The sequence below is a fragment of the Podarcis pityusensis genome (assembly GCF_964106645.2).
Source record: "Podarcis pityusensis genome assembly, chromosome: 6".
Taxonomy (NCBI): Eukaryota; Metazoa; Chordata; class Lepidosauria; order Squamata; family Lacertidae; genus Podarcis; species Podarcis pityusensis.
In genome coordinates this window covers 20,984,827-20,998,310 of record NC_138030.1, presented here as the reverse complement: position 1 = coordinate 20,998,310, position 13,484 = coordinate 20,984,827, and the positions used below count along the sequence as shown (strand labels likewise).

The following is a 13,484-nucleotide window of genomic DNA, read 5'->3' as shown; positions in this document are numbered from 1 at the left end:
TGCTGGCATCACTAAACAATCCTTTATTCCATACAAAACCCTCTGCTTATGGTTGTAGCAGCAGAATCAACGAGTTTCCTGGTGAACTTTGCAACCACCTTGAATGGACAGCATAACCTGAGATCTTGAAAATGTCAAGCTATTAAGAGTAACAATAGTCTGGGGAAATCCCATGAATACTGTTGACACCTTTTAAATGAGGATTTTTGTGCATAACATAAAATAAATTTGTGGATTACAAGGAGACTTCAACTTTTCACAGTGGCCACCCTTAACTACTGTTTTAGGAGATCCTGATTAGAGGGGCCATGATTTGGCTAACACTTGGGGGAGATTGGGGATGCGGACTTGTGAATTTCATTAAGTTGGAAGTCAGGAGGAGGTCAGGAGGTCTTGCTCCCATCTTTTCTTCATATTTCGGGCTTTGGTAGACTTCTGGGTATTCATATTATTGTAAATTGCTTTGGGATGCCCCACGGGAAGCAATTCATAAATGAAAATAATAATAATTTGGTTTTTAGACCTACAATAATCATATGCTAAAACTGGATGACTAAAATCAACAAACCAACTCAAGGTCTATGTTGTTTAGTCGTTTAGTCGTGTCCGACTCTTTGTGGCCCCATGGACCAGAGCACGCCAGGCACTCCTGTCTTCCACTGCCTCCTGCAGTTTGGTCAGACTCATGTTTGTAGCTTCGAGAACACTGTCCAGCCATCTCGTCCTCTGTCGTCCCCTTCTCCTTGTGCCCTCAATCTTTCCCAACATCAGGGTCTTTTCCAGGGAGTCTTCTCTTCTCATGAGGTGGCCAAAGTATTGGAGCCTCAGCTTCAGGATCTGTCCTTCCAGTGAGCACTCAGGGCTAATTTCCTTAAGAATGGATGCGTTTGATCTTCTTGCAGTCCATGGGACTCTCCAGAGTCTCCTCCAGCACCATAATTCAAAAGCATCAATTCTTCAGCGATCAGCCTTCTTTATGGTCCAGCTCTCACTTCCATACATCACTACCGGGAAAACCATGGCTTTAACTATATGGTCCTTTGTTGGCAAGGTGATGTCGCTGCTTTTTAAGGTGCTGTCTAGGTTTGCCATCGCCTTTCTCCCAAGGAGCAGGCGTCTTTTAATTTCATGACTGCTGTCACCATCGGCAGTGATCATGGAGCCCAAGAAAGTAAAATCTCTCACTGCCTCCATTTCTTCCCCTTCTGTTTGCCAGGAGGTGATGGGCCCAGTGGCCATGATCTTCATTTTTTTGATGTTGAGCTTCAGACCATATTTTGTGCTCTCCTCTTTCACCCTCATTAAGAGGTTCTTTAATTCCTCCTCACTTTCTGCCATCAAGGTTGGGTCATCTGCATATCAGAGGTTGTTGATATTTCTTCCGGCGATCTTAATTCTGGCTTGGGATTCATCCAGCCCAGCCTTTCGCATGATGAATTCTGCATATAAGGTCTATAGACTTTGCTAAATGGACTCACTCAACAGTAACTGTACTCACAGCTTCAGGAACCTGGGTGGCACTGTGGTCTAAACCACTGAGCCTCTTGGGCTTGCCAATCAGAAGGTCGGTAGTTCGAATCCATGTGACAGTGGTGAGCTCCCGTTGCTCTGTCCCAGCTTCTGCCAACCTAGCAGTTCAAAAGCATACCAGTGCAAGTAGATAAATAGGTACCATTGTGGCAGAAGGTGAATGGTGTTTCCATGCGCTCTGGCTTCCATCACGGTGTTCCATTGCGCCAGTAGTGATTTAGTCCTGATCCACATGACTCAGAAAGCTGTCTGTGTACAAACACCGGCTCCCTCAGCCTGAACCGAGATGAGTGCTGCAACCCCATAGTCGCCTTTGACTGGACTTAACCGTCCAAGGTCCTTTACCTTTTACCTTACTCAAAGCTTCATACAGTGTTTGGTGCCGGTCCCTAGTCCAAATCCAGCCCTCAGTTGGTAGCAGGTAGTACCATCTGCTCCTATTTGCTATAGGGGTAGTCATGTGTTCTGCTTTCCAAAGGATGATCCTCTGTTTGAAAGGCCTTCCATTCTAAGCCCAGTTTAATGACACAGAATCATAAGAGGGGAGAGAGTTTTGAAGTTGCCTTTTAACACCACCCAAACAGCAGATTGATCAGGCACATAGGTCATGCAATCACAGCTTTCCCCACAAAGCATTTCTGTTTAAATTATAGTAATTATTTCTGAATCTGCCTCTGTGCATATGATAAATTTGTGCCCTCATTAATTGGTGATGTGTTTCCTCTTTTGGGGAGAACCATAAGTGGCCATACTACTTTGCTAATTTTAATAGAGGAAGCAGGAGAGAGGGATAGCAATGACTGTGACAGTGAGAATTTAGAGAACCAATTTGGTCCAGGATACAACAACTACTCCCCAATCATTCTCCACTCCATCCTCAAAGTGCACCTGCAAGTAAACGTAATTGTTAACTGGGGGGCTGGTGTGTAGTTAGCTTCATCTGAAGATTTCAGTTTTCCTTATCAAAGAATATGTGAGGCGTCAGCTTGCTCCAAATCAGCTAACTTTACAAGTCTCTTCTGTATGATTTGCCATCAAGCAAACCGATCACAGAAATGCAACGACTTTCAGCAAGCGAGTCTCTTAATGCATTTGGCTGCAATCCTGCGAAAGCTAAAGTCTCCTTAAATCCCGTTGATTTCAAAAATATTTAAGCACTCTGTGTGCAGTATTGCTGACATTAAGATTAACGAGGAACTACCCCATGTAACAGCTTCTTCCCCTTCAATATTCCATAACTCTGTAATGCTGCGGAGTGTCTCCTATTTCTTTTCTTGCTGCAAAACATTTCTGGGACTCAGAATCCTATCCAGAGCCACTGTGCGCCTTGGACGATGATGACAATCCTAAAACGCGTTGCTTGTTCTTCATGGTGTTTTAAGAAACACATAAATGTAATCTTCTGATGGCAATATCCAGGATGAGCGGGAAAGCATTCAATCAGATGGGCGTAATCTCCAAGGGAAGCGACTGCTCGGTTTTTAATTCCGCATTTTCCCTTCGCTGAAAACTTTTTGCGTGAATGTTGTTTATGTAGAATTTATATGAAGCCAGGGTTTTGGAAATCAGCTTTAATATTTACTCCTAGGGAGAGAAAAAATTGGAATCATTAGCGAGCATGCATAATTAATGAATAAATTATCTGAGTTTTCCCCCACCCTTTGTTTTCCTCCAGGTATAAGGAAATGCTAGATCTAGTGACATCACCCAGCTTGACTGTAAATAGAGAACACCCTGACATTCTGAAGCTTAACCTTTCTAACACTTATGCCACGGTTCCAGATGACATAGAAGGTAAGCTGACAGTTCTTGTTCATGGTTTATTAACTTTAGACGCCTAGCCATGGGGGTGTGTGTAGAGTAGGGGGGTGGAACCAGGGCAAACAGACATATGGCCTTGGCTTGTATGAATCAGGGCTTGGACTTTTGCCCTTAAATGCATCAGTCCAAACCTACTGGATTTCATATTGATTGCATTGGCAGTGATTTCAGTTTTGTGATTCCTTTTTGGATGAGGAAGATGTTCGGACGGTGCTGCAGCTTAATGATGGGATGTAAGATTTGCATGCATACGAGGCTCCAGGTTCAATTTTCTTCTCTTTCCCTATAGCATTTCCTTTTAAAATACAAGGAAGGGAAGGAAATCAACCCAGGTACTGCAGTGGTGCTAACATTCGGGGTTGACAACAGTGCGCCAAGATGAACCATTGGTCCAATAAGGGTTATTTTCAATGTTGCTTTTGTTTCCTTGTACCTTTTGAAGCACTTAGAGGAAGCAGCAGTGTCAGAATAGTCAGCATGGATGTGAGCAATTGATAGACCAGCTTCAAAGTGCTTTCCTGGTTGCACATGCTAGGTGTGGGTCTGTCTGTTTTGATACTACCCTGGCTTGTGGCCGTTTTCTCCTATCTGACCTACTTGCATCTTTAATGACAGGATTGCCACCTAGATTCTTTTATATTTTCTAATTGAACTTAGAAAGGAAATGGGTTTGAAGAGTGTATTTTGCTCACCTTGGTCCTAATCTTTCCGATTTGGGCCTTGGGCTTTATAAGGTAAAGGTAAAGGACCCCTGGAATAACGCGGGTGGCGCTGTGGGTTAAACCACAGAGCCTAGGACTTGCCGATCAGAAGGTCGGCAGTTCGAATCCCCGCGACAGGGGGCTCCCGTTGTTCAGTCCCTGCTCCTGCCAACCTGGCAGTTCGAAAGGACAAAGTGCAAGTAGATAAATAGGTACCACTCCGGTGGGAAGGTAAACAGTGTTTCCATGTGCTGCTCTGGTTTGCCAGAAGCAGCTTAGTCATGCTGGCCACATGACCCAGAAGCTGTACGCCGGCTCCCTCGGCCAATAAAGCGAGATGAGCGCCGCAACCCCAGAGTCAGCCACGACTGGACCTAATGGACCCTTTACCTTTAAAGGACCCCTGGACGGTTAAGTCCAGTCAAAGGTGACTATGGGGTGCGGCGCTCATCTCGCTTTCAGGCAGAGGGAGCCAGCATTTGTCCGCAGAGAGCTTTCCGGGTCACGTGGCCAGCATGATTAAATCGCTACTGGTGCAACCGAACACCGTAATGGAAGCCAGAGTGCACGGAAATGTTGTTTACCTTCCCGCCAGAGCGTACCTATTTATCTACTTGCACTGGCATGCTTTCGACCTACTAGGATTGGCAGGAGCTGGGACAGAGCGACGGGAGCTCACCCTGTCGCGGGGATTCGAACCACTGACCTTGCGATTAGCAAGCCCAAGAGGCTCAGTGGTTTAGACCACAGCGCCACCCGCTCCAAATGTCCCTATTTACAAGGAATGGTTCTGATTTTCTAGTTCTGTTTCCCCTGGTAATACACAGGTCCTAACTTTTATTTTGGGGGACACGTTTGCATGCCTTTTTGGAAAAGGCATGTTGACCTCCATGCACTAGTGGTTCCTCAGTTTTAGTTCCCTTACTGCAGGTCTCTAAATGTTAAATCTCAGTGTGTTCACATGCATGCAAAGACAGATGCGCCTAAACACAAAATCTGAGTGCACTGCTTCATTGCTATCCACACCTTCCTCTTCTTTCCAGCTTGTAAAACATTGATGAAAGCGTTTCAGTTTTCATCTGTCCTGTTGTGTGTAGCTGGATCCATTGTTGGCTTAAACATCCCTATACCTGCTCGCCGCTGCCTTTCTCGCAATGTGTAATTCGGGAGTGGGGAACGCACAATTCGTGCAAGGAGTGGTCCCCTTCTTTTCATCCGTGAAGTGTTGGAGGGTGTGCTGCTGTCGCTGCTTTGGTGTTTTAAAGAGCGAAAAGCAGATGCTGACACTGTTATCATTGCAGAATGCTTATTCCCCACCCCCCACCCCTCTCACACACTGTCAAATCTGTGGTCTGAAGTTTCCAACTTGGCAGGTACTAAGGGGTGCATTCTTTTGGTAGTTGAGGTTAGGGGATGGAAACTTATCTGCCTTTCCCAATTCCCATCTTCTCCCTTCACTTGGACAGTATGAAGAAGAAGGGGGGGGGGGGAGAGAATGTTTAAATCTGTTTTTAAAATTATTGGCGGATGATGCCGCTGAACTAGTTTTCGCTAGTACAATTCCAGCTATTGTTTGCTGCGGTCCAGCCTCGGCAATCTTCCTGTTGGAGCGCGGCTGGCAGAAGGCACTAGCTTATTAACTGTAGCGATTAACCCTTCGCTCGCAGCATCTTTCTTGGGGCTTCTGGGACGCTTAGCAGGCAGGCTCTTGGAGGTGCCAGAGGCAAACCTTGCCAGATGCTAGGATGTGAGCTGGAGAAGCTGTGCCTCCCAGTAGGACCCCATGGGTTGTCTGAGGGTCAAACTACACCAGTTGCATTTAATGCATAGCCTGGGGGTGTTGTGTTTGCTTTTTTGTCTTCCTCAGAGGTTAGTGCAGAGCCCCAAACTGGTGCAGAACCAGGAAATGGAACATTTTAATCTTTCCTCCCACCTACCTCTGCATTGCACTGTTCCAGTCCACAATTGTGTGGACCAGGAAAGCAAAGGTATACCCACTCCCACCCTCTAAATCGTACAGGCAGAGCCTATACAGACCCAGACCCTCAGGGACACAAGGGTGTGTGGCAGCAATCACAGACTTATTCTCCCCCCAAAAAAAGACAAACAACCTTGCAGAATTTTAATTGCATGAGGTATTGAACTGCTAAACAGTGCTATGGAGTAAAAAAATAATTATTATTTTTTAAAACTTTTTAGAAATGTTTTGTTGAAATTAAAATAGCTGAAAGGGATTATGAATAAATAAAGATGGATATGGCAACAACAACAAAAATCAGAGGCTGATCAGGTATAAAAAGATGAAGCAATTGCCAATTTAAATAACATTGAAAATTGATCCATGCTAATGCTAAATGGGCTTGATCAGTAAACTGGCTAAAACATTTACAATTTAAATTCACATATTTAGTAAGATTGTAAGCTTTTATTTCGTATTCTGGGCTTTATCTTACTGGTTTTCCATATGAAACATTTTAAAAATATATATATTATACTTCTTGGTTAAGGGGATGTATCTCTATCGGTTACTGAAGTTGTATTTTTCTTTTATACTTAATAAAGTTAAACAAAAGGTGAGCGCAAACATTGGATTCTGTATTGTGTGAATCAAACACAGGAGTGTGCACACAAGCCTTGGCCTCAATTTCCCCATTCACAACAGCTCCACTCCAGCCTATCTGATATCAATGCCTGAAAAAGGATTCAAAGTACGATGAGGTTAATGTGCTGGGAACCCTAATAAGGCATTTGGAATCTTCTTTCAGACCTTTCCTCTCAACACATTAAGGCCTGAAGTTGAGCTTGCACATGTGGGGCTGTTGGGTCGGTCCCTGACCCCTCCCCTCTTCAAGCCCACATGCCCCCGCCTGAAGAGGAATAATAGAAATGAGAGAGATGTGAAATCTTAGTATATTCTGGTCATTCAGTCCAGGAACTTTGCTCTCACACTGAGAAATGAAAGGCTAACTGATAACTGATGGATTTCTATAGGTGAGGCTCTGTTTAATTCCAAGTAATGATAAAAAGACATTGAAGCATCAAAGGCGAATGAAATCATACTCAGAGAATAATTTTCAAGTGAGAATGAGCAAAGTATACAGAAACCTTCTGCAGAAACATGCGCCAGATATTTCGGAAATGTTCTCGCAGGCTTTACAGAATAACAATATTACGTGAGCCCATAGGATTCTTTCTTTATATTTTCAATGTATTTGCATATTTCATTAAATAAAACATGCCGGAGATGTTTAATTCACTATCTTATGAATTGCTGAATAAACTGAAGGTTGTCTCATCTTAGACGATTTCCTAATGAGGACAGTCCTCTTCTGGCTATGGGGGCACATCCTGCTCAGTCGTTGTTCACTTGCCTCATGCTATTGAGAGCACAGTATAATGTGTACATATTTTTCCTTTAATGTGTGCAAGAAGGTGCAGAACCTTCTGTTTTCAGATATGTTACAGTGCTGTGTTCCACATAACACCTTCTGGGAATGACTCTGTTTGATGGGGGTTCTCTGGACCTCACACAGTGTGGGAATGTCTTCCCCTCCTAAGGCTGTTTTGGTGTTCAGTTCCACCATGCGATTAGAATTGTGCAAACATCTACAACCGTTCATTGCGCGGAGTTCTACATTGTACCAAGGATTTTCACTGGTACAGCAGGCTCCCTCCCCACTGCCAGTGTTTTTCCTCCAACATGTAGTGGGTGGTGGAACTGACAACACGATGAAGGGGACTCAGCTATCACATTCCCACTCTCTCCTCACGCAAGGCGAAGAATGCAAAATTTGATTTCTGGCCTTGACTGACACTTCGTAAGACTCCTGCCCCCATGCAGTAGCTTGCAGCATTGTGTTTTTATATTGTGAACCGCCCTGAGATCTACGGGCACAGGGCACATTATAATTGTTATTTTTATTGTTTCATTTTTAAAACCATGTTTATGGAAGACAATTTTACTCGGCTAGGAGTGATCCCCAAAGAAGAGAAGAAGACACATTTTTAATAATAATAATAATAATAATAATAATAATAATAATAATAGGTTGCTATGGATCAGTATTGGGTGGTGCTTTGCTCATGGTGAAAGTATCTAGCTTTTAAAGGAATATATTGTAAATAAAGGTAAAGGTAAAGGGACCCCTGACCATTAGGTCCAGTCGTGACCGACTCTGGGATTGCGGCGCTCATCAACTTTATTGGCCGAGGGAGCCGGCGTTTGTCCTCAGACAGCTTCTGGGTCATGTGGCCAGCATGACTAAGCTGCTTCTGGCGAACCAGAGCAGCGCACGGAAACGCTGTTTACCTTCCCGCCAGAGCGGTACCTATTTATCTACTTGCACTTTTTGGCGTGCTTTCGAACTGCTAGGTTGGCAGGAGCAGGGACCGAACAACAGGAGCTCACCCCGTCGCAGGGATTCGAACCGCCAACCTTCTGATCAGCAAGTCCTAGGCTCTGCGCCACCCATGTCCCATATTGTAAATACATCATAATAATAATTAATAATAATAATTTATTATTTATACCCCACCCATCTGGCTGGGTTTCCTTAGCTTGTAGCCCTTACATTGCATAGTAAAGATGCAAATCAATGTGGCAATGGATGCTAAAGGCTAGAAACCAAAAATCAATCTGAACATATGCATCCTAATAAATATATTTGGCTTTTGAACCACAAATACTAGTAGTCATGAGTACAGTTGCTGAAGAGGGGTGGTATGGCCATACCAGCTCCCCCATGAGTTGTAAAATAGGTTAACTAGGAGTTCTGAGGTTTCCCTTGCGAGATTCTTTGTGGTCCTTGGATGAAGGTCATCGGACACCAGTGACCCAGTGAAGTTCTGCTTCCCTTGAAAATGCTTCTTTGTTATCCTGGCACTTTCTCCTTTCTGGTTTTGCTAAATGGCTTGCCAAATGTTGATTTTCTATCAGTGTGTCACCTTCTTGAAAGGAGCATGGACCCAGGATATCCTTCACTTTCCTCCTAGCTTTTGGTACTTCCTTTATTTCGGGACCAATCATCCAGAATTTGAAGTCTTTCATGCGTCGCATTGCTTTTGTGGCATAGGCTGCTCCACATGAAGTCACTCCACATGAAAATAATGCAGGTCAATGTAGCTTTCTTCCCTTCCCTTCTAACCACACAATTTAGAGTCCCTGAGCCCACACAGTGCATGAAGCACAGTGATATATATCCACAGATATCTGCTCTTCGTGCATTCATAGACTGTAGTCAATGAAAATTTATGCCACTTCTTTATAATGTGCTGCAAGACCCACTGTTGTTTTAGTTGCTGCAGACTAAGGTGGCTGTTCCACTGGAAAGTATAGTTGATGTTATTTATTGTGTTACTTTTCTTTTGTAGGCAACTCCAAAGCTGCGCCTCAGCGTTCTCTGCACCTCTACACTACAAAGTAAGAGTGCCTGACTGAATCTGTGATTGCTGTCAAAATAAGTGTATTATTTCTAGGGTTTTCACCAAGAACAAGAACTCTTAGGCTGTAATCTTAAGCTTACCTTGAAGTAAGTCCAACTGAACTCAGCAGGACTTGCTTCTGAGTAGACATGCCTAGGTTTGTGTTGCTAGTTGATTACAGCACAACCCTAACCATGTTTACTCAAAAGTAAGCTCTATTTAATGCAGTGGGGCTTGCTCCCAGGTAAGTGAGGTTAGACTTGCAGCCTTAAACTCGTGTACAAATCTGCATAGTAACTCTGAAGAATAATACTTCTGTATTTCAATATTGCCGGCACATTATAGCCAAAGCCAGATTAGAAGCAACATTCCCCTTTCTTCTCGTTCACATAGAAGAGAATTCCTCTAAATTGATGCTCCTGTGTTACTCGGCAGTCATGATGTTTTCATGAAAGCCTAGGGGTGTGCTTGGAAGCCCAATTCATGGTTTGGAATCCAAACCATGGTTAGCAGTCACAAACCATGGTTTTGCTTGATGTCTGAGCTGAGCTGTTTTTAGTGTTACAATAGCAATCACGTCAAATTTTGCAAAAAGCAAGCATGAACGTGTCCTGCAAAAAAGCAGGGTTGCATTATATCATAACTATTTAGCTCAGTACAGTCTTATAGTTACTAGAAACAGTTCCCCTGTGGTTTCAGGCAAGGGGGACATACCCCATAGGCTTGCTGCAGTTCCTTTGATTGTTCAGAAAGGAGTGATTTGAAATAATCATCTAAAAGCATGCTTTAGCAGAATACTATATATAAATTTTCAAGTCAACTAGAAGTTAACTGTCGAAGTCATCCATGGTTTGTCCTAATTTTTCCCTCTTTCTTTTGAATAGGCATTATCCCCATATAGTAACAGTCCCATCTTTTCCAACGATGGCCACATATGGACAGACTCAATATAGTGCAGGAATCCAGCAAACCTCTGGTTATACTGCATATCCGCCGCCTGGCCAACCTTATGGAATACCTTCCTACAGTGAGTAGTGTGCTAGCTGTTTCATTTTTATTTTCTGTAATAAGAAACTACAGTACATGTTGTGTAGAGCTGGGTTGGAAACCTAATGGGAGTTGTGGCTGCCTAGATGTTAGTCGGCACCACTGTGTGTTCCTCACCTCTGGTTTATAGGCCCTTACTTCATTTTACAAATGTCCGGACAACAACTGTAATTTTTCAAGAGTATCAGCAGCTGTTAGGGTGGCTGTTTCATTGGTTGAAGTGCATAAGCCTTTCTCTGTCGTTCAGTAGAGCAGAGAAACATAACCATGCACTCAGCCACTGTGCATTCAGCCGTACTGTACCTTGTGTGTGCATGCATGAACATTAGTTGCATTGCCAGAGGGTGCTGTGAGTGACGTTTGAAGCATGGCCATTGGTTAGATCCCTCCCCCCCCCCCAGCATGTTCACTGAATGCATGGGTCAGATCATCTGAAAAGAGACACAGATATGGAAGAAACAGTGGGTCATAGTATCATGGTATAAGGACTAGGAGTAGAAAAATCAAAACTCAGTGTGCCATCAGTTACTACTATTAAGCTGAAGAGGGAAGCAGACAGCATCTTCTGACTTTGTCAACACATATGCTCTGAAGCTGTGGAGAGGGTGGTCGATCAGGAGGTTCCAGCTTATTTAAGGAAGACGTTCTTGCATGTTAAGAGGGTAGGGTTAGGCAAATTGGTCCTCATTCCCTGTTAAGTAGTAGTATGGGATACTGGTGGCATGGAATATTTGTAATCTGAGTTACTGGGGGACGTATTCCGAGCATAATTCAAAGTGTTGGTGCTGACCCTCAAAGCCCTAAATGGCCTTGGTCCAGTATACCTGAAGGAGTATCTCCACCCCCATCGTTCTGCCCGGACACTGAGGTCCAGCTCCAACGGCCTTCTGGCAGTTCCCTCACTGCGAGAAGCCAAGTTACAGGTAACCAGGCAGAGGGCCTTCTCGGTAGTGGCACCCGCCCTGTGGAACGCCCTCCCACCAGATGTCAAAGAGAAGAACAACTACCAGACTTTTAGAAGACATCTGAAGGCAGCCCAGTTTAGGGAAGCTTTTAATGTTTAACAGACCACTGTATTTTAATATTTTGTTGGAAGCCGCCCAGAGTGGCTGGGGTATAAATAAATTATTATTATTATTATTATTATTATTATTATTATTATATGTTCAGTAGTTGGCCAGCCAAGAGATCTGTGCCTGGTATGGGACACTTGCATATTCCTGCATTGCAGAGGGTTGGGCTGAATGATCCTGCAAGGTCCCTTCCAACTCTACAATTATATGATTCTATATAGAGATTCTATATAAAGCATAGCAAACTCTAGTCTAGATGATGGCACTACTTATATTTTACATACACATGCGGTGTGCATTTTCAGACATACACTGTAGCAAAATTAATAGAGAGCAGATGTTTGTTTTGAGACCCTGCCTTGCTGTTTTCAGCAGCTGAGAGCCTGTGTGCTCACAGCATAGAACAGCCACGCTTCATCCTGTACAAACAGAGATTGTGTTAGATGTATTTGGAAGGCTGAGATCTCCTTTTGTTTTCTCAGTGGAACTTCCCGTTCGTGGAGTAATGTGCATGATTTTTTCAGCGTGTAAAGGGCATAGTGTGGGGGGTTAAAACAAAATCACAGAAACGGCCAAAAAGCTGGAATGTGCAATGCACTGCATGATAAAAAAACTTTGGGTGTAGTAAAATTAGTACTTGCAGTAGCAGTTCAGAAGAGTGGAAATGGAAGACAAAACACTGAACCAGCATCTGAAACACTTGTAGTCTTTTGCTGTTTGTTGTCATAGCTGGAAGTAGCATTTGCATGATCTGATCCAAGCGCACAAACTTTGAGTAAATCAGAACTTGGCTGGTACTGAATAACTGGAGATTACCATGCAGGAGAACTGGTGCAATACCTGAGCATCCAGCGGACTCAGGATGAGGATTCTGGGTCATAATGCATTATGCAGTCTAGCAGTGGGAAAGAACCAAAGTGTGGGGGGGAGATGAGTATTATTATTATTATTATTATTATTATTTAGTAAATTTATGCAGGCAACTCCCAATTTACGCAGGGGTTACGTTTCAAGGCACCACACGTATTAGTGAAACACCATTGGAAAAAAGCTTCAGGCACACCGTTCTGCCCCTGCCCTGACCATTTCTGTGATGTTTTGGGGTCACTTCCTGGTTTGGTGCAATGCGCTCATTCACAGTCATGCACATATCAGATGCGCCTAAAATAGTCGCTGCCTGTATAACAAGCTTTGTCCACGGGTAGTTTTTACAACATAAAAACACAAGATGCATGACATAATAATAAAAACAATACAGTGGTACCTTGGGTTAAGTACTTAATTCGTTCTGGAGGTCCATTCTTAACCTGAAACTGTTCTTAACCTGAAGCACCACTTTAGCTAATGGGGCCTCCCGCTGCCGCCGCGCTGCCGGAGCACGATTTCTGTTCTCATCCTGAAGCAATGTTCTTAACCCGAGGTACTATTTCTGGGTTAGCAGAGTCTGTAACCTGAAGCGTCTGTAACCTGAAGCGTATGTAACCCGAGGTACCACTGTAAATGAGTACATGGGAAGACAACACACACACATGAGATAATAACAGGCAAGGTTGCTGCGTGCTCACCGGGTGCTGGGGGTTAAAGCTGGACAACATGCTTTGCTTAACACATGAAAGGCACCCGAGCTTTACTTACTTAGAAGCTCAAAAGACTTGGACCCCACTTGGACCATCTCCAAACTGCGGTGCCTCTAGTACACACAATCTTCTACTTGTCTCTTTTGACTGTTGAGAGGAAGAGAGGCAAAAGCTTCTGCTTTCACTTTTTTATAGTTGTTTTTTTTTTTAAAGCAAATACATCATCCTTTGTGTACAGTCTCACTGTTTCCAACTTAGATGTTTTTAATTAGATAATATTTTGGTATTTTGAAAGAGCCCGAACCATGGTTTTG

The 13,484-nt window shown here is 43.6% G+C and overlaps 1 protein-coding gene across 4 annotated transcripts in view; it reads left to right on the top strand.

Moving 5' to 3' along the window:
* Window positions 1–13,484, top strand: part of EYA2 (EYA transcriptional coactivator and phosphatase 2) — a 133,512-nt gene that overhangs the window by 45,333 nt on the left and 74,695 nt on the right. For all 4 annotated transcript variants that reach the window (XM_081011283.1, XM_081011282.1, XM_081011281.1 and 1 more), the window contains exons 2-4: window positions 3,206–3,324; window positions 9,423–9,471; window positions 10,358–10,500. In XM_081011283.1, the coding sequence (XP_080867409.1) occupies window positions 3,216–3,324; window positions 9,423–9,471; window positions 10,358–10,500 (301 nt within the window). In that variant the 5' untranslated portion in view covers window positions 3,206–3,215. The remainder of the gene's footprint in view (window positions 1–3,205; window positions 3,325–9,422; window positions 9,472–10,357; window positions 10,501–13,484) is intronic.